The sequence below is a fragment of the Canis lupus genome, chromosome 1 (assembly GCF_048164855.1).
Source record: "Canis lupus baileyi chromosome 1, mCanLup2.hap1, whole genome shotgun sequence".
NCBI classification, from domain to species: domain Eukaryota; kingdom Metazoa; phylum Chordata; class Mammalia; order Carnivora; family Canidae; genus Canis; species Canis lupus.
Genome location: NC_132838.1, coordinates 22,971,526 through 22,997,813, shown reverse-complemented (window position 1 = coordinate 22,997,813; position 26,288 = coordinate 22,971,526). Strand labels below are relative to the sequence as shown.

The 26,288-nt window shown below is 36.7% G+C and overlaps 1 protein-coding gene across 7 annotated transcripts in view; it reads left to right on the top strand.

Moving 5' to 3' along the window:
• Positions 1-26,288, top strand: part of DCC (DCC netrin 1 receptor) — a 1,086,838-nt gene that overhangs the window by 642,704 nt on the left and 417,846 nt on the right. For all 7 annotated transcript variants that reach the window (XM_072822920.1, XM_072822912.1, XM_072822902.1 and 4 more), the window contains 2 exons: positions 19,742-19,896; positions 22,485-22,605. In XM_072822920.1, the coding sequence (XP_072679021.1) occupies positions 19,742-19,896; positions 22,485-22,605 (276 nt within the window). The remainder of the gene's footprint in view (positions 1-19,741; positions 19,897-22,484; positions 22,606-26,288) is intronic.

Here is a 26,288-nt window from a genome sequence, read left to right as displayed (position 1 = left end):
AGACACTCTGCTAAGTGCTGTCCATGCATTTCCTCACTCAATCTAGATAAAACGCCAGTTTTGCTAATGAGGAACTTAATCAAAATGCTAAGTAATTGGTAAAGCCAGAATTTGAATGAAGCCCTAGTTCTCTGTATTCCATGAAACCAGGATTTCCCAAAGTGTGATCTAAGAACTCACCAAATAAAAAATCATATAGTGGTTCAAAAGTATTCCTGAGTCCCACTGCAAACATGCCACTGCTAGTATCAGGAAGCCAAGGAATATGCATGTTTAAAAGTACAATAAGAAACTCTTGTGCTAGCTAAAGTTATATAAATATTGTATTTAATTCAATTTAGTAAACCTTTATGAAGCTGCTATAATTTTGTAGAACTTGGCCCAGACTCTGCAAATAATAGGAAAAAAAATCAATATAATTTATACCTCTGGGAGCTACTAGACTAATGAGAGAAGGAAAGGAAGAGGGGTGGGTAGGGAGAGAGGAAGAGGGGGAGAAGAAGAGGGATGAGGAAGAAGAGACATAGATTAGGAAAACACATTGTAATAAATGTTTAGGGGGCTGTGGGAGCACCCAATAGGGGAACCAGTAATGCTGGCCAGGTTTGAAGCGGCCAACAGAAACACAGAGTTGGAAATAGCAACCAGTTAGTCGTAAATGTGGGACTCATGAGATAAATCAGAATTAAATATGGTGGTCATCCATCCTTCCATGATGAAGGTGGAAAGCTTCAGGAGGTGAGAATGCAGAAAAAGACTGAAAAAGCAGAAAGAGGGCAGCCCAGTGGCTCAGTGGTTTAGAGCCGCCTTCAGCCCAGGGTGTGATCCTGGAGTCCCACGTCAGGCTGCCTACAGGAGGATCATGCCCTGGGCCAAAGGCAGGTGCTCCACCACTGAACCATCCCTATTGCTACAGCTTTGTCGTATAATGTGAAGTCTGGAACTGTGACTCCTCCAGTTTTGTTTTCTTTTATAAAATTGCTTTGGCTATTCAGGGTCTTTTGTGGTTCCATACAAATTTTAGGATTGTTTGTGAAAAATGCTGTTGGTATTCTGATCAGGATCGCAATAAATGTATAGATTGCTTTGGGTAGTATAAACATTTTAACAATATTTGTTCTTACAATCCATGAGCGTGGGGTATCTTTCCACTTCTTTGTGTCACCTTCAATTTCTTTCAACAATGTTTTATAGTTTTCACAGTACAGGTTTTTCACCTCTTTGGTTAAGTTTATACTAGGTTTCTCATTATTTTGGTGCAATTGTAAATGAGACTGTTTTCTTAATCTCTCCTTCTGTTGCCTCATTATTAGTGCACAGAAATACTACTTATCTACCTTGATTTTGTATCCTGTAATTTTACTGAATTCATTTATTAGTTCTAATAATTTTTTGGTGGAGTCTTTAAGGTTTTCTATATATAGTATCATGTCATCTGCAAATAAGTTTTACTCCTTGCTTACTAAGTTGGATGCCTTTTATTTCCTTTTGTCATCTGATTGCTGTGACCAGGAATTCCAGTACTATGTTGAATAAAAGTGGTGGGAGTGGACATCCTTATCTTGTTCCTGACCTTAGTGGAAAAGCTCTCAATTTTCCCCACTGAGATTGCTCTTAGTTGTGAGTAATCAGTATGCAGCTTTTATTATGTTAGGGTGTGTTCCCTCTAAACCTACTTTTTGAGAGTTTCTAGCATGAATAGATGTTGCCAAGTGCTTTTTCCAAATCTATTGAAATGATCATATGGTTTTTGTCCTTTCTCTTATTGATATGATGTGTCATGTTGATAGAAATAAATCCCAGTTGATCATGGTGAATGATTTTTTTTTATAATTTTTTTTAATTTTTATTTATTTATTTATGATAGTCACACACACAGAGAGAGAGGCAGAGACATAGGCAGAGGGAGAAGCAGGCTCCATGCACTGGGAGCCCGACGTGGGACTCGATCCCGGGTCTCCAGGATTGTGCCCTGGGCCAAAGGCAGGCGCTAAACCGCTGCGCCACCCAGGGATCCCTGATTTTTTTTTTTTTTTTAATGTATTGTTGGATCCAGTTAACCAATGTTTTGTTGAGGATTTTTGCATCTATGTTAATCAGAGATACTGGCCTGTAGTTTTCTTTTGTGTGTGTGTGTGGTGATTTATCTGGTTTTGGCATCAGGGTAATGCTTGCCTCATAGAATGAATATGAAAGTTTTCCTTCTTCTATTTTTTTTGGAGTAGTTTGGGAAGAATATATAGTAAGTCTCCTTTAAATGTTTGGTAGGATTCACCTTTGAAGCCATCTGGTTATGAACATTAGTTTGTTGAAAGTTTTTTGATGATATAGGATGGTGAAATGGATAAAAAAAAAAAATGACTCATCATGCTGCCTACAAGAGAAACATTTCAGACCTAAGGACACATGCAGACCGAAATTGATGGGGTAGAGAAACATTTGTCATTGCCAATGGATGGCAAAAGGAAGCCAGGGTAGCAATACCCAGACAAAAAACAGACTTTAAAAATAAAGACTATAACAAGAGACAAAGAAGGACACCGTATAATAATAAAGGGGTCAATCCAATAGGAAGATATACTTTCAAATATTTATGCACCCAACACGGAAGCACCCAAGTGCGTAACACAGTTGATAACAAGCATCACAGGAGGTAATAACAAGCATAAAATAACTAGTAGTTGGGGCCTTTAATACCTCACATCCACGGACAGATCATCCAAACATCTGAAAGTCAACAGTAAACAGTGACTTTGAATGACTTTGAATGGATTTAACAAATATAATTGGAACATTCAGTTCTAAAAGACCAGAATACACATTCTTCTCAAGGACACATGCCACATTCTCCAGAATAGACCACATATTAGATCACAACAAGTTCGAAAAGACTGAAGTCATACCATGCATTTTTTCTGACCACCACACTATGAAACTAGAAGTCCACCACAAGAAAAAATCTGGAGAAAGCACAAATACGTGGAGGTTAAATCACATGCTACTAAACAATGAATGGGTCAGCCAAAAAAAGCAAAGAAGAAATAAAAAATCACATGGAGAAAAATTAGAATGAAAACATAATGGTACAAAGCCTCTGTGATGCAGCGGGAGTGGACTGGTGTTGGTTTATGTGACTTTCTCTATTTGACAAATGAAGAACAAGAATTAAATGTATGTATGAGAACTAACATGAAGTAAATACGAATGACAACGATGAAAATATACCAAGGACTTTTTAAAAGCTTCTGAGAAGCACACATGTTTTTAAATCAGAACCATTGCTCTGATTATAAGCTTTCTCACCAGTTTGGTTTTAACTGATGAGTTATATGGTGAGTAAAATAGGCAAAGACTTCTAGGAATGAGGAGGGATAGGAAGGATGCTGTAATATTTGAAGAATTACATCAACTATTTCCTCAAGCTTTTCTTTCCAACCATTTCCCAATGAGCTTTTGTGTGTAACGAGATTTCACTACGAAGTACAAGGACAGAAATGTAAGAACACAGCACTTCTTAGCCTTACATGTTTGGCTCTTGTATTTGGTGAGTTGAGAGAAGGCAATGAGGAAATCTTTCCCTGAAGTTTGAAGAGTATTAGTTACAGAAGAGGGTGCTTAGTAACAAATTGCTCCGTGCCGGCCTTGACTGCCAGGCCCCAGGTGATACAGCCAGCCAAATATTCCTTGCCGCACACAAACGTGCACACATGCATACGTTTATTTGTTTCTGATATGCAGGGTAATTTGCATAAAGTCTTAAGACCCAGAGCAAGGTTTCAAAGATCAGAGTTCTTAGCAGCCACCGAAAATTCCCAGATCCCTTTTGATATAAACTTCTGTTCAATATGTAGTAGTTTTGCTGTTTTTATTCTAACGCTTGCCTTTATCATTTGCCCTTAATACATTATATTTTAATATTTGATACCCAGTTCTTCCCAACTGAGATGAATTTTATGAAATCTGAGTTTTTAAATCCAACTTAGCACCACGAATCGCACACAAACTTTATAAGCATTCCTTCTTGGTTTTTATATATATATGAGTCAAAATGTTCAAAAAGAATATTTCCATTTACTATGCAAGAAGCCCTTCCAGTTGATATCGGTTGTCGATGTGGTAAGATGTTATGAATCTTGAAACACACACACGCACACACATTTTCCATGGTTTCTGATATCCACACTTATCAAGCAGTGAAATTACCATGAAGTTTGTCTTATCTGTAGGGATATAGCTAAGGTCTCTTGGGGCCAAAATGCAGGAATGAAAAAAGCAGATAGAGTCACAAAATTAGAATATAATCAATGCTGGAAGGACTCTCTTACCAAGTAAAAATATAAGTAAGTCATTTGCAAGTGTTGGTATGAAAAGAATAGTGTCATTTTGCAGCAAGGCATTGAGCTAATTACCCTTGACCTGCCTTTGAGTCACTTTCACTTTCTGTGATTTTTATGAGACGCTAAGGTTAGTATTTATAGTTTCAAGCAATGCATTAATGCTAGCCAAATATTATTTTAGTGAAAGAATAAAAGGCAAACTGACAACTTTATTTTCCCTATCCTTTCTTTGCTAAATCAACTCTATATAAACTGTTCATCCTGAACAGCCTTGGACTAGCCATATATCCTCTCGTGTTACACTCAAAATTTTAAAGTGGGAAAAACCTTGGGGATAATTTACTGCTCTTTCTTTTTCTTTCTTTCTTTCTTTCTTTCTTTCTTTCTTTCTTTCTTTCTTTCTTTCTTTCTTTCTTTCTTTCTTCCTTTCTTTCTTCTTTCTTTTTTTTCTTTTCTTTCTTCTTTCTTTTTTTTTTCCTTTTTGCAGTAGAGAATGTTCTCATGCAGCTTTAAGCAATATTTAGCTGGTCAACATGGTGCTCTTTTCCTTGAAGGGATTACAGGATTGGAGAGCGACATCATAACCAACGTCTCCCCAGTAACACTTGAAGGATTTTCAAAAAAATAAAAAATAGAAAATTGGGATTCCATTCAATCTTCTAAGTTTTCAGACTAGGAAGCTGAAGTCAAGGAAAGTTCAGTTACTTGCTCAGTGTCCTTATCACCCTATAGTAGAGCCAGAGTCAAGAGTCGGACAGTTCCTGACTGTTCTTACTCTCGGACAGCAGTTTTCACAGGTCATCCTGCAAATAGTCTCCTTTCAGCAAGTTTGAGGTAGAAAACCTTGCTTTGCTCTTTTTTCCACATGATTTCCCTTAAGGGTTGATGTATCTTGTCACCAGCAACAAGTTCCTCTGAAGTTCTTCTAAGCCCCAGTAGAGAAGTATGATTTATATATATATATATTATATATATAATATATATACAAATTTATAATATATAAATCTATATAAATATAAATATATATTATATATATATTTCCAGGGTTTATATATATATATATTTCCAGGGTTTTTTCTACTATTTAAAGCTATGGGGGGATCCTTGGGTGGCTCAGAGGTTCAGCACCTGCCTTTGGCCCAGGGCGTGATCCCAGTGTCCTGGCATCGAGTCCCATGTCAGGCTCCCGGCATGGAGCCTGCTTCTCCCTCTGCCTGTGTCTCTGCCTCTCTCTCTCTCTCTCTTTCTCTATGTCTATCATGAATAAATATATATATAATATATATACAAATTTATAATATATAAATCTATATAAATATAAATATATATTATATATATATTTCCAGGGTTTATATATATATATTTCCAGGGTTTTTTCTACTATTTAAAGCTATGGGGGGATCCTTGGGTGGCTCAGAGGTTCAGCACCTGCCTTTGGCCCAGGGCGTGATCCCAGTGTCCTGGCATCGAGTCCCATGTCAGGCTCCCGGCATGGAGCCTGCTTCTCCCTCTGCCTGTGTCTCTGCCTCTCTCTCTCTCTCTCTTTCTCTATGTCTATCATGAATAAATAAATAAAATCTTTAAAAAAAATTAAGCTATGGTGTTGAGTCCTTCCAGAAGATACATTTTCAGTTATCTTTTTAACCATCAGAAATTTTTAACAAGGAAAGGAGATATATCCTTACATCCATAACTGCTGTAATGTTTTGGAGTATATGCCTCCAGAGTCTTTTAAAAAATGTTTTGGAAAAAAAAATCACTCTATAAATTTTGTGAAAATAATCCATCTGAATTAAAAATCCTCCAGAGTCTCAGGATCTCATGTATCCTTCTGTGTACATGAATAGTTGGGTGGCTAGGTGGAAATATATTTATGACAACATGATGCAGCTATAGATTTTTTTTTTTTTTTGTCTTTGTAGGTTCATGTTCTATTTAAGGGCAAAACAGGAATGCCTTCACCACAGCAGGATTAGCATTCTTACTCATTCCCTCATTCCCCACCTTCTGATTTTGGTAGTTACAATGTTGGTTTTCTCCTGTTCAGATTATAACAATTGAACTGTCTTCAGTAATCTCATTTTCATTGTGTTTGTTTTATTTCTGTATAGAGATATTGTCACTATTCATCACATTCTTCAAGATATCTAACTTTTTATTTTGATAGTATGCTTGATTGCCTGGATTTTGTTGTCAGACTTACTTTAGAAATGTTATATATATTTTAAAAAAAAACAAAGAAAGAACATGCTATATTTTCTGATTACTTTATTAATTGAGAAAGTGACTTTAGATAGAAGGGCTCATGTATAAGATTCTTGCTTAATATTGCTCTTCTGACATCGGATATTACTATATGGGCATCTGATTCCCCCTTACCTCTTATAGATTGTTTTGATTTTGATTTTTCTGTCTGGATATTCAGATAATTCTTTATCCTCCAGACTCAATAGCCCAATGAAATATGTCTCACTATTGGGAATTATGTTTTCAGTTTCCTAAGAACATGGTATAGTCTTTGATTCTGAAATTTCTGATTTATTTTTCAAGGAAAATGTCCTATTGTTTTATTTTTTAAATATATCTTCAAAAAAATATATCTTCTGTTCCATTTGTGGGCTTTCTGCCTCAGAATTCCAGTTATCTTAATATTGAATCATTTCTGCTTGTCCTCTTTCTATACAAGCTTTGTTATTTTAGCCGTTTGGCTTTTTTCATCCACATTCACTATGATTATCTCAAGTCTCCCCTATGTTGGTAGTATGAGTTTTAGTAGTTTTTAAAAAAATATATTACTTGTACTTTCTAATTTATACATTGGCTCTCTAATGATGTTGTTTTGGTCTTTGATTTATTTCTTAGGTCCGCTATCTCTCTTTCTGTTTCATTCTGTTATTTTATCATCTAGTCTTTGACCTCTAGTTATATTGAATTTATTTTCATAATAAGTGGATCCATTGTGTAAAGAGCAACTTGAGCAATTTCCTTCTGTTCCTACCCTTATATTTTCTTCTGGGTTGAGTGCTTTGTTTTCCCCTCTCCCTTCAGCAACTATCTTTCTCTCTCATTATTGTAGACTGTAGTATATTTCCATATGTCTCATATATATCTCTTATCTTGCTCATGTATGGTTGGCTCTGTCCAGATACTATTTGCTCTAATACGATAAAAGTGACTTATAGACTTATTTACCACCCTGCCTTCAACACCTTGGGCTCCACTTTGAAGGCTGGAGATTTTGAGTTTTGTGCCTTTTTTAAAGAACCAACAGGAATGGTTGGGGAATTATACAGTTGAAGCAACATACTGTGTTGGATGGCGCTGCTCCTATTCCTTTCCAGAATGGAGGTCTTGGTCTTCAGATTTCTGGTCTTTAGCTGACTGTTAGCTCAAGTGCCTTCAACTTAGGGGATCCTTGGGTGGCGCAGTGGTTTGGCGCCTGCCTTTGGCCCAGGGCGCGATCCTGGAGACCCGGGATCGAGTCCCACATCGGGCTCCCGGTGCATGGAGCCTGCTTCTCCCTCTGCCTGTGTCTCTGCCTCTCTCTCTCTCTCTCTCTCTCTCTCTGTGACTATCATAAATAAATAAAAATTAAAAAAAAAAAAGTGCCTTCAACTTAGTCAGCCCTATCTCCTGTATGTCTCTTCAACAGCCCTCAAGGTTCTCCTCTCTCAGAAAAGGAGAAACATAAGGCTACATCCATAGGTTTCACATTACTTGAGGTTTGGAGATACTACTGATAATTCTTACACTTCCCTCCAAACTTCAGAGCCATTTCATAATCTGCCTTTCTACTCCAAAAATGTCTGTTTTGATTTTTTTTTTCAATTGACCATGCTTTCTTTTCTTTATTTGTTGTTGTTGATTTTTCTGTCCCTTTGCATATATACTGGGATGGAAGTTTATTTCACTAGGTATCGAGGGAGAAAAATTAGTTGTATGTTAGAATCCATCATTTTCTTAGTTAAATATGCTGAAATGTTCCCTCATTGAATATCTAATACTAACAAGAAACTTGAAAAACAATTTTTCTACTGTAATTTATTATAATTCTTCAAAGTACATTTGAAAATACACAGAAATAGCTCTCATGCAAGGAAGAAACATTTTTTCCAGACTTTTAGAATATCCACATCTTTTACTCTCAAATACCAAGAAGGCATGCTAGAAAACTAACTGAGGGAAAAATAATTTCAGCTCTCAAATTCCTGTCAGTATGCAATGTTAGGAATTGGATAACTTATTTTATAGATTTATTATTTCTGTCATCATACAACATACGCTGCTCAACCTTTTTACATTGTTCTTTGAACATGTTTTCATTTCCTTCATAACTGAAAATGAAAACTGACAAAGAAAATTGTTTATAAATTGTATATGAGTGAGTGTATAATTTTATGTGTTTACATATCTCTATGACATTTTAAACATGAATATCCTGTGACTATATAGTTTATATAGACATTTGTAGAAACACATATATATGATATAGATGTACATATATTAAAATATTTGTTTATATATACGTATACATACATATCTTTGTATGTGTTTATACGTGAACATACAAAACTAATTGCTGGGTAGTTGCCAATATCTACCTAAGACTTGATTGATAGCACACAAATCATTCCAAAGGCATAACAATAACATCAGGAGGTGTATAGAAATAGGACCTTGAAGTAATCCTCCTATTATTTTTATCACTGGTTTGAGCCTTGCAACATCATTCTACCAATTTGGTCCAGGCTCCACAACTAAGGAGAAAAATGGAAAGCTCAGTCTGGATTTACAGAGAAGCAAACCCTGATTATGGAAAGAGCTGGAACCGAAGAAGGGTAATGGGATTATTTTGTCTGGATAAAGAAAAGTGTGAGGAGAGGTCTAAAATAGCTTCCAAGCACACACACACATATAAAAGGACTCTAAAGTAAAGGTTGATGATTTGATGCTCTTCATAGGCCAGAATTTTTAGATAGGAGGAAGAATTTTTTGGCACACTGTGTCCACAATAAAAAATACTGATGGTGTAGAAAATGAAATCAAAAGATCTAAATTTTCATTTCTATCAGGTGATGAAAAATCTATCTTTGCCAACTGCAGCAGAGTAGCTTATAGTCGATGCTTCTAATATTCTATTGCTGTTATCGTTATTAACTTTGAAGAGAAGTGTACTCTTATGTCTCAAATGTTGTTCATCATCTAGCTTTTTTATAGCTCTTACTTAGTTGCAACCCAGAAATGATTGAACGCGAGAAGATTGTCCTAGGAAGACACTCATACCTAAATAATGTTTTTTAGAACCTATCCTGTGCTTGGCCTCGAGGACTTAAATTTGGAAAGACAGTCCTCGTCCTTAGAAGCTAGTAGCTGAGTGGATTCACAACTAGATTGATGTCACAGTAGAAGGAATTGCTGTTGTTTCACCTGCTTTTTCTTGTCAATTAGTTTTTAGTGATGTTATATTTACTCCTGTGGGAAAAAGATATGTATATAATTAAATACACTACTTAGGCTTACACATATGTCAGGAATAAAGCTCGTGTATGTTCTAGCAGTTATCAAGAGAATGTAAAACCTATCTATCTCTCGTTCCCTGCTTCCCTTTCTCTCTCTCTCTCTCTGAGGAAATGATCACTGATGGACTAGATTGAAACACTTCTTTGAATGAAAATGCTAAGAATAAAAATCAATAACTTAAAAAAAAAACTTTTTTTTCCAGAAGAGTGAGAGCTTCAGTCAATATTAATAGTTAAATCTCAAGTGTGCTTTTATTTCCAATGCAAAATAAATTCTAGTCATTTCAGGCTAGAGCCGAACTTAAATTTTTTAGGAGAGCCCAGACAGGTATGTGTGAGAGACAACTTAAATAGAAAATGAAATGCAAATCTCAACACCCAGTCCTATGGGGGAGGACAGATGTGTAGGTAGGAAAGAGCAAACTAGAGAGAAATATTCAGCAGATTTCAAGTCACTTGTCACATAAGACCTGGAGAGAAGTGTTGGATTGGACAGAGATACATCACATAGCTCCTTGTTAAAAAAGGAGAAGGAGGATTATGCATTTAGAGATCAAGTTAGCTGAACAAAAGTTACATTGGCAACAAAAGTTTGTGCAAGAAAAATTGAGTTGAAACTATGAGGTAAGAGAGCAATTTCTAATCTATAAATTGAGCAGTCCGTTAGAAGAAACATTATTCTATAAAACTAGGATTTTGCTGAGGTATGTTTAATATGAAAGCCTGAATTTATAAAGACTATTTCCCCCACTAGGATGTTATCTCTAAACCTACATTCAGTGCCCAGTGTCCTCCTTTGTAGTCATCTGAAGGTGATTACATATGAAACTATGGCTCCTTTTGGTGAAATTATCTTTTTTAAAAAAAAAAAAAAGATTTTTAATTTATTTATTCATGAGAGACACAGAGAGAGGCAGAGACACAGGCAGAGGGGGAAGCAGGTTCCCTGTGGGAAGCCTGATGCAGGACTCCATCCCAGAACCCTGGGGATCAAAAGCAGATGCTCAACCACTGAGCCACCCAGGGGCCCCCTGGTGAAATTACCTGTTTATACCAATGTGATAGTGCACTTGAAAGAACCATTTGTTTTGGGGACAGAGGTACCCAAATTTAGACTTTTAGGGCAGTCTCTTTAGATATTTGTATTCAAGAGAAGATGGAGGAGTTATGTCCACTGTTTTAACAACAAATTAACTAACCTTATAGGGCCTGAGAACTTGGAGCGAGCTGTTCTGTTCTAGGGAAACTATCTGACTTTCCACTGTACTCAGAGTGGAAATGCAGCCACTCAAGGATGATGCTATTTTTTTTCCTCCTAATAAAAGCTCACCAATCTATTTTTTTTTCCCTTGATTATTTTAATCATTCACCAAAGTGATTTATATACTACCTAGTGTTAATTTAATTCACCTGCATGTCTTTAAAAATGTGTTCTCTGCAATTTCGGAGTTGTGGTAAATTATTAGAATGTATAGAATCTTCTCAAAATCAAGGTAATATCGGGTATTAGTTAATTATACATATTAGAGCAATATTTTACAATTAACTCACTTTTATTACATACTTAAATAACTGGAAAAGAACTGCTATATACGTTATCTAAGAATAAAAATACTAGAAGCCAAGTCTAAATATGAGGAAGTGATATGGACATTCCTGAAAATACTTGTGAAATATCTATTACATAAAATAAAACTCATAATACTATTTATATTGTTGTTGATGACTTTGGGGTTGAAATTACAGAAGAAATTTCATCCTACAAAATTCAAATGATAGTCATAGCATAGAAAGTCTTAGGAGAAAATCAAATAAATTTAAGGAAAAGTTTTACTCAAATTTCAGGTTTAGTTATACGAGTCTAATGATTTCAGGATAGAGGATTTTATCATCTATTTGTCATTTGTAAGCATTATAAACACTTTCAAGAACAAACTATATTTTTTTTCCATATATCTTTGGCTTTTTACTCATTTTTGGTCATTATCCCTTATCCCTTTAGCCCCCAAATTAAAATAATTCTTTATATATGTACTATAAGTACTGTAGGAGATTCTAAGAAACTAACATCTGAGGGAAATGTAAGGTAATTTATTTCTGGTCATGAATTTTTATTCTACCCAAAGAGCATATAACTAAAATCAATATCTTGCCTGAAATTGTTGCAGCACTGTACGTGTATGTTAAGCAATTCTCTGCAATGGATTAATACTATGTAAATGGCACAATTTGATAAACTTGAAGATTCAGTATTTCATTTTTTATTAGTCATTAAGAAGCTGCTACCCATCAAATAACTTAAAGTAGTGAAATCATTCCTTCCGTGAGAATGGAAGGGAGGGGGTATTGTGTAATATTTAAAGGAAATTAAAAGAGGAAGCATATGCTTCAGATCCCATCTTTAAGAGTCATACTGCAGGACGCCGGGGTGGCTCAGTGGTTGAGCATCTGCCTTCAGTTCAAGGTGTGACCCCGGGGTCCTGGGATCCAGTCCCACGTCGGGCTCCCTGCATGGAGCCTGCTTCTCCTTCTGCCTGTGTCTCTGCCTCTCTCTATCTCTCTCTCTGTCTCTCATGAATAAATAAATAAAATCTTAAAAAAAAAAAGAATCATACTGTGGTTGGTAAATAATAATATTTGTGAAAGATATCTTAAAATAACAAGTGGTATAAAAACTGGGCACAGAGAGAAAGCATTGCAAGAAGCAGGAAAATCCATTGTCAGATTCACAAAAGACAAAATGTCATGGGAAAAGGAGTATTTGAGTTTCCTCCTAGAGAATAAATAGAAGTTGTATCATCTGAGGAATGTAATTCCAGGCAAGGATCCATGGTCAGAAAAATGCTGACAAAACATACCTCCAGCCACTGATAAATCATATTCCTTCTTTCATCCCAGTTGCAGTTTGTGCTGAGAATATAGGACTCCAGAGCTGTGAAAAGTATAATGTGATTATACCTAGATCCTAAATTCCAGGCAGCAGATTCTGGTCTGTTCATCACAGAAAAAGACAAAGGGATCAAATAAAGGGAGAAAAACTGGATAAACTTCATTTGTTCACCCTCTCCCAGAAGAGTGTCAACATCAAAAATATATTAAACAATGGGTTCAATTGATGTTAGCATGGCCAAGCCTCTTCCCCTAAGTTATAAACTACTGCTAAGGTAACCATGTCAAGTGCCATAAAATCAGTGAAAATTGTACCACTGGGATTTCTAAAAGGAAAGAAAATTTTACAAGAAGAAAAATTAAGGTGACCTTTTGGAGAAAGGGATTCGTGATGGATAGTTAGGTTGTCTACACTGTAAGACAAAATGGAAAACAGTTCAGGAAGAGAAAACAGAATGGACACAGACAGAATTAGAAACGGACCGGGTACAATGGTGAAGTTGAGCCCTCAGGTGTACGTAACGGATGTGTGGGTAGGAGCAGGAAAACCGGTAGCATTGGTCATGCATTATTTAAAGCAAGATTGAAAAGCTTTTACCTGAATTCTAATCCAACCCAGGCTTATATATTTAGACCTCTTCAAGACTCTCCTAGATTCTAGATTTATTTTAATTCTTTTTGCTCAAACAGGGAAGAGCTTTTTATTTTATTTTATTATTTTTAAGACTTTTTAATTTAAATTCAGTTTGCCAACACATAACACATGAGTTTGTTCATCCCATCAAGTGCCCTCCTCAGTGCCTGTCACCCAGTTACCCCAACCCCCCGCCCACCTCCCCTTCCGCAACCCTTTGTTTGTTAACAGAGAAGAGCTTTATGTTCTTATTCATGTGGGGAATATAAATAATAGTGAAAGGGAATATAAGGGAAGGGAGAAGAAATGTGTGGGAAATATCAGAAAGGGAGACAGAACGTAAAGACTGCTAACTCTGGGAAACGAACTAGGGGTGGTAGAAGGGGAGGAGGGGGGGGGTGGGAGTGATTGGGTGACAGGCACTGGGGGTTATTCTGTGTGTTGGTAAATTGAACACCAATAAAAAAAAAAGAAGAAAAAAAATAAAATAAAATGGGAAAAAAAAAAAAAAAGAATATTTTGGAGGGATGCCTGGATGGCTCAGTTGGTTAAACATTTGCCTTTAGCTCAGGTCATGATCCCAGAGTCCTGGGATGGAGCCTTGCGTCCCAGCTCCCTGCTCAGTGGGGAGTCTGCTTCTCCCTCTCCCTCTGCTCCACCTTGTTCTCTCTCTCTCTCTCTCAAATAAATAAATAAAATTAGAAAAAAAAAAAAGACTATTTTGGAAAGGTATCCAAAATAACTAATATGCCTTTCTCCAAGTAGCCATGCTACACTATGCTCTTCTTTATCATTTTTCTCATCATTTATTGACATTTTGTTTTCCAGGATAATAAAATAGTATTTTGTTAGTTATGTGGTTTCCATGACATTGTCCAAACTCTTGCTCATCATCTTATATTGATATTGCTGCAGAAAAGGCAAAAATGTGTATTTTATTGCTTGAGTTCATATCAGCACCATCAGCAAAACTTTGCTGAGCTTGTGCTAAGGGTGAGGCACTTTAAGAGGCATTAAAATATAAGAAAAATCATTAGCCCTTATTCTTACCACAAAATTACTCATGACTGGTAACACTGCCCTAGTTAGGCAGTATATTTTCAGAAAGCATGAGATTAGACCCATTTCTGATGTGTGGTATTATTTCATGCTTCAACTTTCCCATGTAGGTGAGGGAAGCTATTTTTTTTCATCATGTACTGTCAGGTATTTGGTGAAAACTGGAAAACATGATATAGAAATGAAGGTATTAAGATGGCCAGGGAAGACAAGGTATCTAGTGTAATACTAGTGTATTACTGAGAGCCTAAGGAATAAGAGAAAATCACAGGATACAGATCATGACTCACATATATATTTGCAAATAAAAAAAAATTATTGAGGCTATAATTATTTTATAATTATAAAATTATAATTATAATGACATATTTACATCAAATTATCCCCTAACTAATGAGAAGTAACTATTTTATTATTTTATTTTATTTTATTTTATTTTATTATTTTTTTTTAAAGTAATCTCTACACCCAGTGTGGGGCTTAAACTCACAACCCCCTAGATCAAGAGTTGCACACTCCACCAGCTGACCCAGCCAGGTGCCACAGAAGTCACTGTAACTTAATCGACTAAACAGAAGGTTTTGAGGATTTACTGTGATCAGTTTTGGTTTATTTAGGTCCATTGAGAGGTAATAAACAGGAAGATAATTTCTACCCCTCAACTTGAGGAAATATGATTAATTTACTCAAAACTATTTGAAAATGGTCATGGTTTAAATTCAGTTGTTTGTTTTTAAGAAATCTTACTATGTGAAACACACATTTTGGACATTGAGAGTACAAAAGGCTAAGTCAAATTGGAGAATCACACACACCCATATATATTTACATATTTATGCATATATTTATACGTACATTGTATACACTTATATATAATAATTTGTTTTGGGCAATATACTCAGATATATCTTTCTATTTATTGTTTTTCTTTAACATACAGTTGTGCACTGACATCCATTGTCCTCAGTTTTTATCTCTAGGTTATAGATGGGGGCAGTAACTGAAGCTCTTGCATGAGTGCAATGGCCGGGATTTAAGCCCAGACAATCTGGCTTTATCATGTGGGTTCCTGAAACTTCACGTTTCTTTGTTCTTCTTCCGGATAGATTTGGTATTCTTTTCCCTTCTTTTTTTCTTCTTCTGTACTCCTAAGCCTTTTCATTTCTGTTCTACCTTTCTGCCCACCCCTACTCTGCAGATAGATGTTATATATAGTGTACACATACACACACACACACACACGCGTGTATTGAAAGATTTTTTGAAATGTGTTAATCTATATTGAACCAATATTGTAGAAAAAAAGTCTCAAAACTTTAAAAAACCTGCTGGTGGTATGTGTCCTTTCCTTTTCTGAAAGCGACTTTCCAAGTCAGATGAGAATAGTTTGAAGGATGATGTTGCTTAACAATATATTTCCTGAAATGGACAGTTCCCAAAACGTACATTTATAAATAGCTATCGATATCACTAAGGCATCTATCAATCAATAAATAGGCACACTTCTCTCTCACACACATATACATGCATATATGTGTACATATATGCATATCTCTGTATGTTTGTATGTATTTTCTTCCAGAGCCCATAATACAGTGAATATTGCAATAAAATGAGTCAAATGAATCTTTTGGTTTCCCACTGCATATAAAATCACGTTTACACTATCCTGTAGTTTATTAAGTGTACAATAGCATTAAGTCTAAAAAACGATATATTACATAATTTAATTTTAAAATATTTTATTGCTAAAAAATGCTAACCATCACCTGAGCTTTCAGTGAGTCCTAGTCTTTTCGCGGGTGTCGGGTGTTGCTTCAGGGCTGATGGCTGCTGACTGATGAGGGTGATGGCTGCTGAAGGCTAGTGTGGCAGTTTCTCAAATAAGACAACAACGAAATTTGCCACAACAATTGATTCTTCCCTTCATGAATGATTTCTGTGATGATATTTGATAGCATTTTGCCCAGGATAAAACGTCTTCCAAAAGTGGAGTCAATCCTCTCAGATCCTGAGGCTACTTTACCAACTAAGTTTATGTAATACTTCAAATCTTTTGTTGTCATTTCAACAACCTTCACAGCATCTTCACCAGAAGTAGTTTCCATCTCCAGAAACTACTTTCTTTGCTCATCCATAAGAAGCAACTCCTCTTCTGTTCAAATGTTATCAAGAATTTGCAGCAGTTCAGTCACATCTTTAGTCACCACTTCTGATTCTAGTTCTCTGCAGATGTGGTGGAAATAACGAGAGAACTAGACCAGCACTTCTAATTTCCTTCAAGAACTTTTCACTTGCGTTCACAACTTGGCTGTTTGGCACAAGACTCTCCGGCTATCTCAGCTTCCAACATGCCTTCCCCACTAAGCTTAATCACTTGTAGCTACTGATTTAAAGAGAGAGACATGTGTGACTCTTCTTTGCATATGAACATTTAAGGAGCTTTATAGGGTTATTAAGTAGCCTAATTTCAATATTGTTGGGTCTTGGGGGAAAAGGAGGCCCAAGAAGGAGAGACAGGGGAATGATGGTTTGTGGAACAGTCAGAACACATACAACATTCATTTATTAAGTTTGCCATCAAATATGCATGTTGTTTGTGGTGTCCCAAAACAATTACAAATTAACATCAGAGATCACTGATCACCATGACAAATATAATAGTAATAGTAATAATAATAATAATAATGATAAGATTCAAAATATTGCAAGAATTACAAAAATTGAAGTGAAGTGAATGCTGTTGGAAAAATAGTGCCAAGGGATATCTGCCTGGCTCAGTTAGTTAACATATGACTCTGATTTTGAACTGAGTCATGATCTCAGGGTCCTGGGATCAAACCCCACATCAGGTTCCATGCTCAGCAGAGTCAACTCGAGATTCTCTCTCTTCCTCGGTCCCCCACACTCTTATTCTCTCTCTCTCTCAAATGGATAGATAAATCTTAAAAAAAAAAAAAAAATGGTGCCACTAGGCTTCCTTGATGCTGAATTGCTGACTAAACCTTTAATTTAAAAAAAAAAAATCCAGTATCTGTGATGCACAAGAAAATGAAATCTCAATTAAATGTGAAATAAAATGAAGTATAACTGGATATATGTGTGTATATATGTAAATGTTTATGTATATTCACATACTATGCACATGTTTCTGTATATTTACATGCATATATATGTGAATTTTAGTTTCAACTCCAAAAATGAATTTCAAATTCCACTGATGGATATCAGTCAAAATTTGAAAACTCTGCGATGGGCCTAAATGATATTATGAATTCTGATGAAAGTGAATACTAAGAATGGGTAGACTGTGGCCGTTTTCATGGCCTCAGGATAGAAGATCTTAAAGGAGGAAGAGGAATAGACAACGTGGTGTTATATTTTTAATAGCTCTAATTACTTATCTCTATAAGGCTTCAGGAATGTTAACGAGTTATTCTTCTACTTGAATTTTTAAGTGGCAAAAGAGACAATTATTATAAAGCAGTTCAGAACGTAGGCAGGGGAGTCAGCCTGTCTGGCTCCAAACTCTATCCATTGTATGATTTGGAGAGAGTCACTCAACTCCTTGCACCTCAGCGTCTTTGTAAAATGGGAATCAGAGAGTCTCAGAGAGGTGTGGTGAATATAATAAATATAAAGTGCTTAGACTAATAAATTATACATGGTCAGCTCTCTATAAATATTGGGTGTTTTCTAGTAAACATGCACTTGATCAAAATCTCTAATAAAATCAGGAACAGAATCAAGCAGATAACTAATGTATTTGCTCAGAGGCATTTGAAAAATATAGCTGATGCCATTTAGTTCCTTGTCAGTGAATTTGGTTCAGGAATAAAAACAATCTCTTACTAATATTATCAATTATAGATAAATAATTTCAGCTCTATATACAATGGGGTCATGTTCTCTTTAGAAAAGCTCTCTGACATGTTTTTTTCATGTGTTTAGTTTGTGAATATTAATGCATGCCGGCTGAGTCAGATAAATTGATTTGCCCATGTGAAAGTTTGAAGAATTTTTAAGTTGTTTTATAGTAAAGGTCCAAATACTTAATTAAAAATCAGGAAAATAGAGAGAGGGAGAGAGGAAGAAGAGAAAGACAGAGAGATTAAGATTTCCAGAATCCAGGAGAGAGAGATTAAGATTTCCATGATCTTCGGTAGAAAAACTGGGAACTTTCCACTGGCTCTTCTATTTTTCTAGACTATTCATCAGTGTTTGCAAGTTAATTGGAAGTCGGGGTGGTTGGAGAGAGCAAAATACGGTATTAAACCAAATGAGCAAAAATTACCACTCCTTACTCACTGAATAGCAACAGCAATGACCAAAAAAAAAAAAAAAAAAATGCAATCTAACTTTAAAAATGAAAAAAAAATGACTTTAAAGATGACTACTAAAAATGCATGTCCATGTCCTACCTGAAAACGAGATAAAGGTTGCTACTTCACTGTGAATTTAACCTGGGTCTCAGGCAACATGAATATTCAAATCTGACATCATTTTAAGATTCCCAGTGGAAGCAAATGAACATTTCTTTTTAAAATTTCCCTCTCCCAGGCAGGGTTTGGAGGGACCAAGCCTGGGAGATTCATTAGCAAAGGTGTGTTATTTATTTTATTTGTAATTTTCTTTCAATTACAAATTTCCATCATAGAGTAACTAGCATTATGGCAATTAAGACATTAAATTAAATTAGTATATCACGTATCATGCTGGGGAAATAATAATGCAGCGTAGTAAAGCACCACAATAGATAATTGCTAAGACAATAGGAATGTGTCCGCAGTAAAGACGATGGTCATTTTTTGTGCCAATCGCCATAGCCAGTTTCAGCAGGGAATGAGTCCATCACATTAACTGAATCCCTATGAAATTCTAGAATTATAGAGACACTGAGCTTTTTGGTCTTGCATTCTGGGTTGTCTCAGAATTATCAGCTTCCCTTTATTTACTTTATCAGCATAGTTTCCATAGCTTCATGCGCTGTTCAGTATCCTTTATGTAAATCAATTGGATACAAATACTCAGGTATTCAGAATGCTTACTAGATGTAATATTTTTTTTCCCAAAAGCTTTCTTTTTCTTTCCTGAGGCAAAACACCACTAGCTACAACTGTGTGACTGTGTTTGGGAGGGGGAAGTTGTGTTCTACGGTCGTTCCTGTATAATAAACTAAGGGTTTCAGGGTATTATTGAATTACAAATATTCTCTCTCCCTGCCCAGTGTTTCTAACTGAGCAAAGATCTTAGCATGCAGGTTCACATTCCCACCCACTCACTTTTGTTTTCTGTCTTTGCAGTTCCGCCATGGTTTTTAAATCACCCTTCCAACCTGTATGCCTATGAAAGCATGGATATTGAGTTTGAATGTTCAGTCTCTGGAAAGCCTGTACCCACTGTGAATTGGATGAAGAATGGAGATGTGGTCATTCCTAGTGATTATTTTCAGATAGTGGTAATTATCTGTTTTTTGGTTTTTTGTTTTTTGTTTTTTTCATATTAGATTTACAATCCCATTCATTGTTTACTCTGTTTTCAGTTGCTTTTCTTTCCTGGGAAGAAGGTTCCTGTTGGGAATTTTTATGATGCGTTAAGAAAATTGTTCCAATACAGCAAATGATTTTCTGGACTCACAATTTTTGAGCTGAAAAAGAGTGATTAAACAGCCCATCCCTCTTGCTTTACAGACAGGGTTTTAAACAAACACATCACGAAAAGAACAGAGGGCCTAAGACTATCTTTCCAAGTATCCTCATGGTGGTTCTTGGGAGAACAGAGTTTAGGACCTAGTTTTAGACTCAATGAAGCCAGCAATCCCTTACTTCTTGGACTTTCATTACCTGTTATAACAAAGTTTCAACAAGATATGCCACTATGATCATGGGAGTCTTACTTTTGTAATACAGACAAGTGCTCTTTGCTACCCTCCCAGATAGGACAGCTGATGCTACTTGAGCAGTAGGAAAGGATGTGGTGACAGTGACAAGTGGTAGTGGCAGGGTAGGAAGCCACGGAGACCCAGGTTGACGTGGCATTGTGCTTTTGAACTTTGGAAAGAACTGAAGCTAAGCATAATGGTTTCTATAGTTTCTCTAAGTTCTAATGCACTCTATGCCCTGTGGGGGATAATAGGGATAATGGTATCTTATATTCACCAAGTTGTTTTCCTGGTATTCAGTGAGCGCTCAATGCCTATCACTACTATCATTGCTTTTGCTGTTACCAGCAGAATTCTTTGCTCATTTAAAAATGCTCTGAAAACTCTCCTTTAGATGCAGGTTAGCATCAGAGTTTCCAAATTCAAGGATATGAATATATGAGAAATATGAAAATCACTTTCCAAATATCAAATTAACTTAGTAGCTAAAGGAGGAGGATTTCAGTCCACTTCTCTTATGTTTGAGATGCACACATGGCCTGTCAGAGAAGAGTGTCCAAGCCAAGTCTTCTGGCAGAAGGGGAGTAGAACACAGGTGCCCTGCCGGTCCAGGCACATGCTCACCTTCACCTTGGACCGGCTCTCATTGGTGGATCCACCTCTTTGTAGCTGGATCAGTTGACTTTCAGAAAGTTTCATAAGCTCTTTGTGCATGCATGTTGTCATACCGTAAGAGATTTTAAGGAATGCATCCATAAAGCATATCTTTATTACTTTTATCACCACTTAGCATTTTTTACTTAGAGTTGCATTTGTTTAATTGGTTGGGAATAGAGTAAAAAAGAGAGAGAAAAAAAAAAGGTAACTTTTCAATGCCACGCCAATCCATTAGCTCCTTTAAGTGCAATGCTATTTCTACTACCAGTGAATTAAAAATGACCTGCCGTGGGGCAACTTGAAATGTGTTGTGTCCGCCTAGAATATATGCTACTTGCATATAAAGGAAATTGTTGAGTGCCCTTAAGGACAAATGATAAAATAAAACATTTATTTTTTTCTGCAGTTTGAATAATCTTTCTCCCAGAATGACTCATTACAGCTAACCTATTTAAATGTTTCTTTTCTTAAGGTGAAAAGAAAATGTACAGTATGAGCCCTGTTCACATTAAATTGTGCTTAAAAATATTTCCCCAGTAGCTCCAGAAATCTGAGAGCCATTGTCTGTCACAGTGACATTCAGCACAAATAGTAACTTATATGAGAATTGTTAATTAGAAGTTAGTCAGCTTTATCTAAGAATTTTACATCAGCAGAGAATTGACTACAAGACACTAAAAACAATTAAGAATTCCCCATGAGGTAATATTTATCTCTTAATGACTTTAGGGGAAGTGATTTAACACGTCTCACTTACTGAACTAATTCTTACACTAATATTGAAGAAAAACTGAGTCGGTATAATTAAATGCTATCTCCAGATCATTTTATCATCCATCCTTGAAAAAGATGGTGGCTCAATTTATATAAAACAGGAATTAACATCGCTGTGCTTAATTTATGGATTACTGAAGGTAAAGCATTTTGGCCATGTAACAAGAATGACATGGTATAAAATATCCACCATACCACAGCTCCAAATCCCCAAAAGGGTACGTGTCAAAGCAATTACAATTTTAAAAGGATTTTCAGATTTTTTTTTTCTCAGTAAACACTTTCAGAAAGTACCCAACCTAGATTTCTTGTCTTTTAGAAGCTGCAAAACTCAGTGTTTCTTTTCATTTTTTTGTCTTTTCTTCCCCCAGCAGCTGCTAAACCCAATTTTCTTTCGATACCAAGTGAAAGAATGAAATGTCTTTGGATGCTAACCTTTGTTTCTTGCCTATTTAATCAAAGAGCTCTCTGTTTGCTGCTCGTTTAGATATTGAGGATGATGTGTATTTTTGTGAGCATAGGTTTCATTTCAGAACTAGGTTAAATGTAGGCACACGGATTCAGCAGAGTATTGGGAATCTGTGACATTTCCCAAGTGACGTAGGTCATATCCGTGAGACTGAGCACTCTCATGGCTTTCCTTCTTGCTTCTTCTGTGAAATTTTATCAAAATCATATGTTCATTGAGTTTTTTGCCTTTTAAAATATTTTACCTGCTTCTTTCTTCTCTCTAGGGAGGAAGCAACTTACGAATCCTTGGAGTGGTGAAGTCAGATGAAGGCTTTTATCAATGTGTCGCTGAAAATGAGGCTGGAAATGCCCAGACCAGTGCACAGCTCATTGTCCCTAAGCCCGGTAAGATGAGGGGAACTTCGCTCTGGCACTGGTAATCATTGCTGTGATTGGTCCACTTGTGAAATCCATATTATTTTCTCTATCTCTCAAAGTCAATTGGAAATCATCTAATTATTTAGTTTATCAAGGTGTACACTTATGTATCGATGTCCTATTCTCCCTAGAAAACGAGGTGTGTATCTCCATTCAGTGAGATAGAGTCATCACGAACATTTGGTGCCTCTGGTTGTCAAAATGACAACTGCTAAATTACTACCTTCTCCCCTCTTTTGTGGCCTGCCTTTCTTTTAGTAATTCAGGTAAATATAGAAAAAAAATACAAAAAAAAAAAAAAGAAAAAAGAAAAAATATGTATAGTCTTGAATCAGTGGAAATTGGCAGAAAAATAGTGGAAACAATCACTTGAAATTTAAAACATTTTTCTATTTTTTAAATAGATTTTGAAAGTTTATCTTTTTTTCTATAATTTATGAAGCTTTTATTTTATTTCATCCTGTAGTCTTTTGGAAGTTTAATATGGTGGTGTATTCAAACCTTCATAACTTGGGGCACCTGGGTGGCACAATCAGTTAAGTGTCTGGCTCTTGGCTTCAGCTCAGGTCATGATCTCAGGGTCATGAGACTGAGTCCAACATCAGGCTCCATGCTCAATGGAGAGTCTTCTTGAGATTCTCTCCATCTGTCTTCTCCCCCCAAATAAGTAAAAACGTCTTAAAAAAAAAACCCTATCATAGCTCTATATTAGATGCTTCCTATTATCCAAAACAAAAAAATCCTGCCAATACAAAAAAGGGAAAAAGAAAACAAACTGATCAGCTGCTCTGAAATGTTATAACACTAAAGAAAGTCAAAAATGTTTATTTTTATAAAAATAGTGATGGCAAAGTTGTTTATATAGATCTAAATACTTTAAAATATTAGTATCTTCTATGGAAGTTTCCATGGTGCATATTGATTATTATTTTTTTTAATTTTTTTTAAATTTATTTATGATAGTCACACACACAGAGAGAGAGAGAGAGGCAGAGACACAGGCAGAGGGAGAAGCAGGCTCCATGCACCGGGAGCCCGACGCGGGATTCGATCCCGGGTCTCCAGGATCGCGCCCTGGGCCAAAGGCAGGCGCCAAACTGCTGCACCACCCAGGGATCCCGCATATTGATTATTTTAATTTCAACTTTTCAAGACCAATTTCCTCCCTCTTGACATGACTCACTACTCTTGTTGTACTCTTTCCCTACAGTAAATATGATAGAAAATAACTGAGGTATATGAAATAAAGTCTTTCTTTGGCTTCTATCACTTAAAATAAGTCTGTGAAGGCCTTATATTTTGTGCATCCCTAACCAGTTATATGAAGCCTCTCAGAGTCTCATAATGATGCTCACGACAATGACTTCCCCTTTTTTTTCCTTGATCTAAATGAAAAAAAAAAAAAAAGCAGCAACAGTAGAACAACTGTCCCAGATGAGTAAAGGAATTCTCTACGAATTAAAGGGGACTATTAATTAACCCTCCTTTGAGACTGCTGATTTCTCTGGTGGACTATTTCTTTTCCCTCCGTGTACTGTGCTTTAAAGTGTTAGTGTAACTTTATTCACGTGACTGAGTACGTTCTCTTCTGCTGGAACAGTAGGGGATAAGATGGAGAAAAACGACCTCTAAAATCAGGGTATCCAATGTGAGCCATGCTTTCAGAACCGTGTGCCGTCTCATTAGTAATGATGATGTGGCCACACAGAATAAGAGAATTCTAGTTAACCTTGATTTTCAGCTACAGCCATTAAGCTGAGGAAAATGCTGGATGAGTAATCCCATATTTCTAAAAGGACGTATGAAATAGTTTCTCCTAGGACTTGTTGACACTGACCAAACACACTCAGTGACCATCCGCTGCAATTGCCCAGAGGAATGGAGGATTCTTTGAAGTTCTTGAATTCATAGGATTAGAGATTATCATGGTACTTTCCCTTCCACAGAAGTTGTAGAGATACCAAGAAAACCCCTTGAACAGATTGTGCCTGTGTGTGTGTGTGTGTGTGTGTGTGTGTGTGTGTGTGTGTGTGTCTTTTACTGGGAATTGCTTGTAAACATGGGAAATGGGCAAATAATGCAAGGTGGAAGTCCCTGGAACCATCCAAAATGATGCCAGGAAGAGAAAGGGGAAGGCAACTGTGGGGAGAAGCTCTATTTCCACCTGGAGGAAGAACAAAGATATGAGGTGCACTTGAAGATAGCAGAGCTGGGGTCCTTTTGACATGATCATGCCTGAGAGGTCCTGCCTGCTGAGGCTGCCCCAACCTCAGATTAATGTTTTGATGTAGGTCTTACTCTGTGTGTACGTGTGTGTGTTGTTATCGTTTGTTGTTTTCGTAGGACCCGAAGATAAGGCTTTTTAAATACTTTAAGGTGACCCCAGGATGAGAGGATTGACCCAGATTGCAGAGTTGGGAAATAGATGTGACAGGGTGTGTATGAAAGTGGACCACAGGATAAAATGAAACTGTTCCCTCTTTATATTTTAGTAGTTCAACTCCATAAACCAGTTTTAGGAGTGCAGCTTCCCTTATCCCGGCAAGCTCTCGTTTCAGGGGGTAGCCATGTGTCACCAGCATCTTGCATTCCACAAGGGCCCTGAGTCATTGAGGTCTAAGGGACCCTACAGAGCGAGGCTCCCTTCGGCAGGACAATCACACCGCCCCCCCCACACACACACACACTAAGGGAAGCCTCTGAGAATCTGGATAATCCATTCTTTCATGTAGATATGTAGATGGTAAAGTACCATCAGTGGATTTTGTACTCTTGGTCGGTGTTTATTGCGTTTGGCAACGGATTAGAATGAAAGTAAAAGAAAATGAAGATAAAAATCTGAAACCATGACAGGACACTGTTGTGACTGTCTCACATCCCCTCTTAGAAATGATGGATTGCTTTTCCCTGGCTATTCAATCAGGTCTTCAAATATGCTTCTCCAACTCCTCAGAGATGCAGTGTAGGCCACGTGCACAGATGGTGGAGAAGCCAGCTCGAAATAAAAATTCAGCCGTGAGGCTGATCGTGGCGGGGAGAACATAGCCCTCTCTGTTTAAGTTTCAACAATAAACGGCCACCGTGTATTTTGAGGCTCATCGTACGCCCACATTGCCAGCTGTTCAGCTCTGATCTGTCCACAGGCTGGTGGCTGAGAGTTCCTCTTGGCAACCATGACAATCTGCTCCTCACCGAAGCACACACAATGACCCATTCCGGCCAGTGTCCATCGCTAATGGATATTTACATAAGCCTAATGAAGTTTCAACATCGTCTTTTATATACTGTGAGCTATTCCCACTTTAGCAATTAGTGACTCAGCAAATAAAGTAAACATAATCTACTAAATTAAATTGAGTTAATGACTTGTTTTGCTCTCCAGAAAATAAGTTTGGGGAAAATATTGAGGTTTGGGGAAAATATTGAGGTCTGTATACCTTAGCATGTGAAATATACACATGGTTTCCTCTAGGCAAAGGTCAAGAAGATCAATGGCAATGAAAAAAGTCATTATACTACAGGAAGTCCTCTCATTAGCAGTGTACATGCAACACCGTAATACCATATATGCAGTTCCAGACTGCTGCCTCCCCGCCTCCCTCCTCCCCTCCCTCTCTCTTTCACACACACACACACACACACACACACAC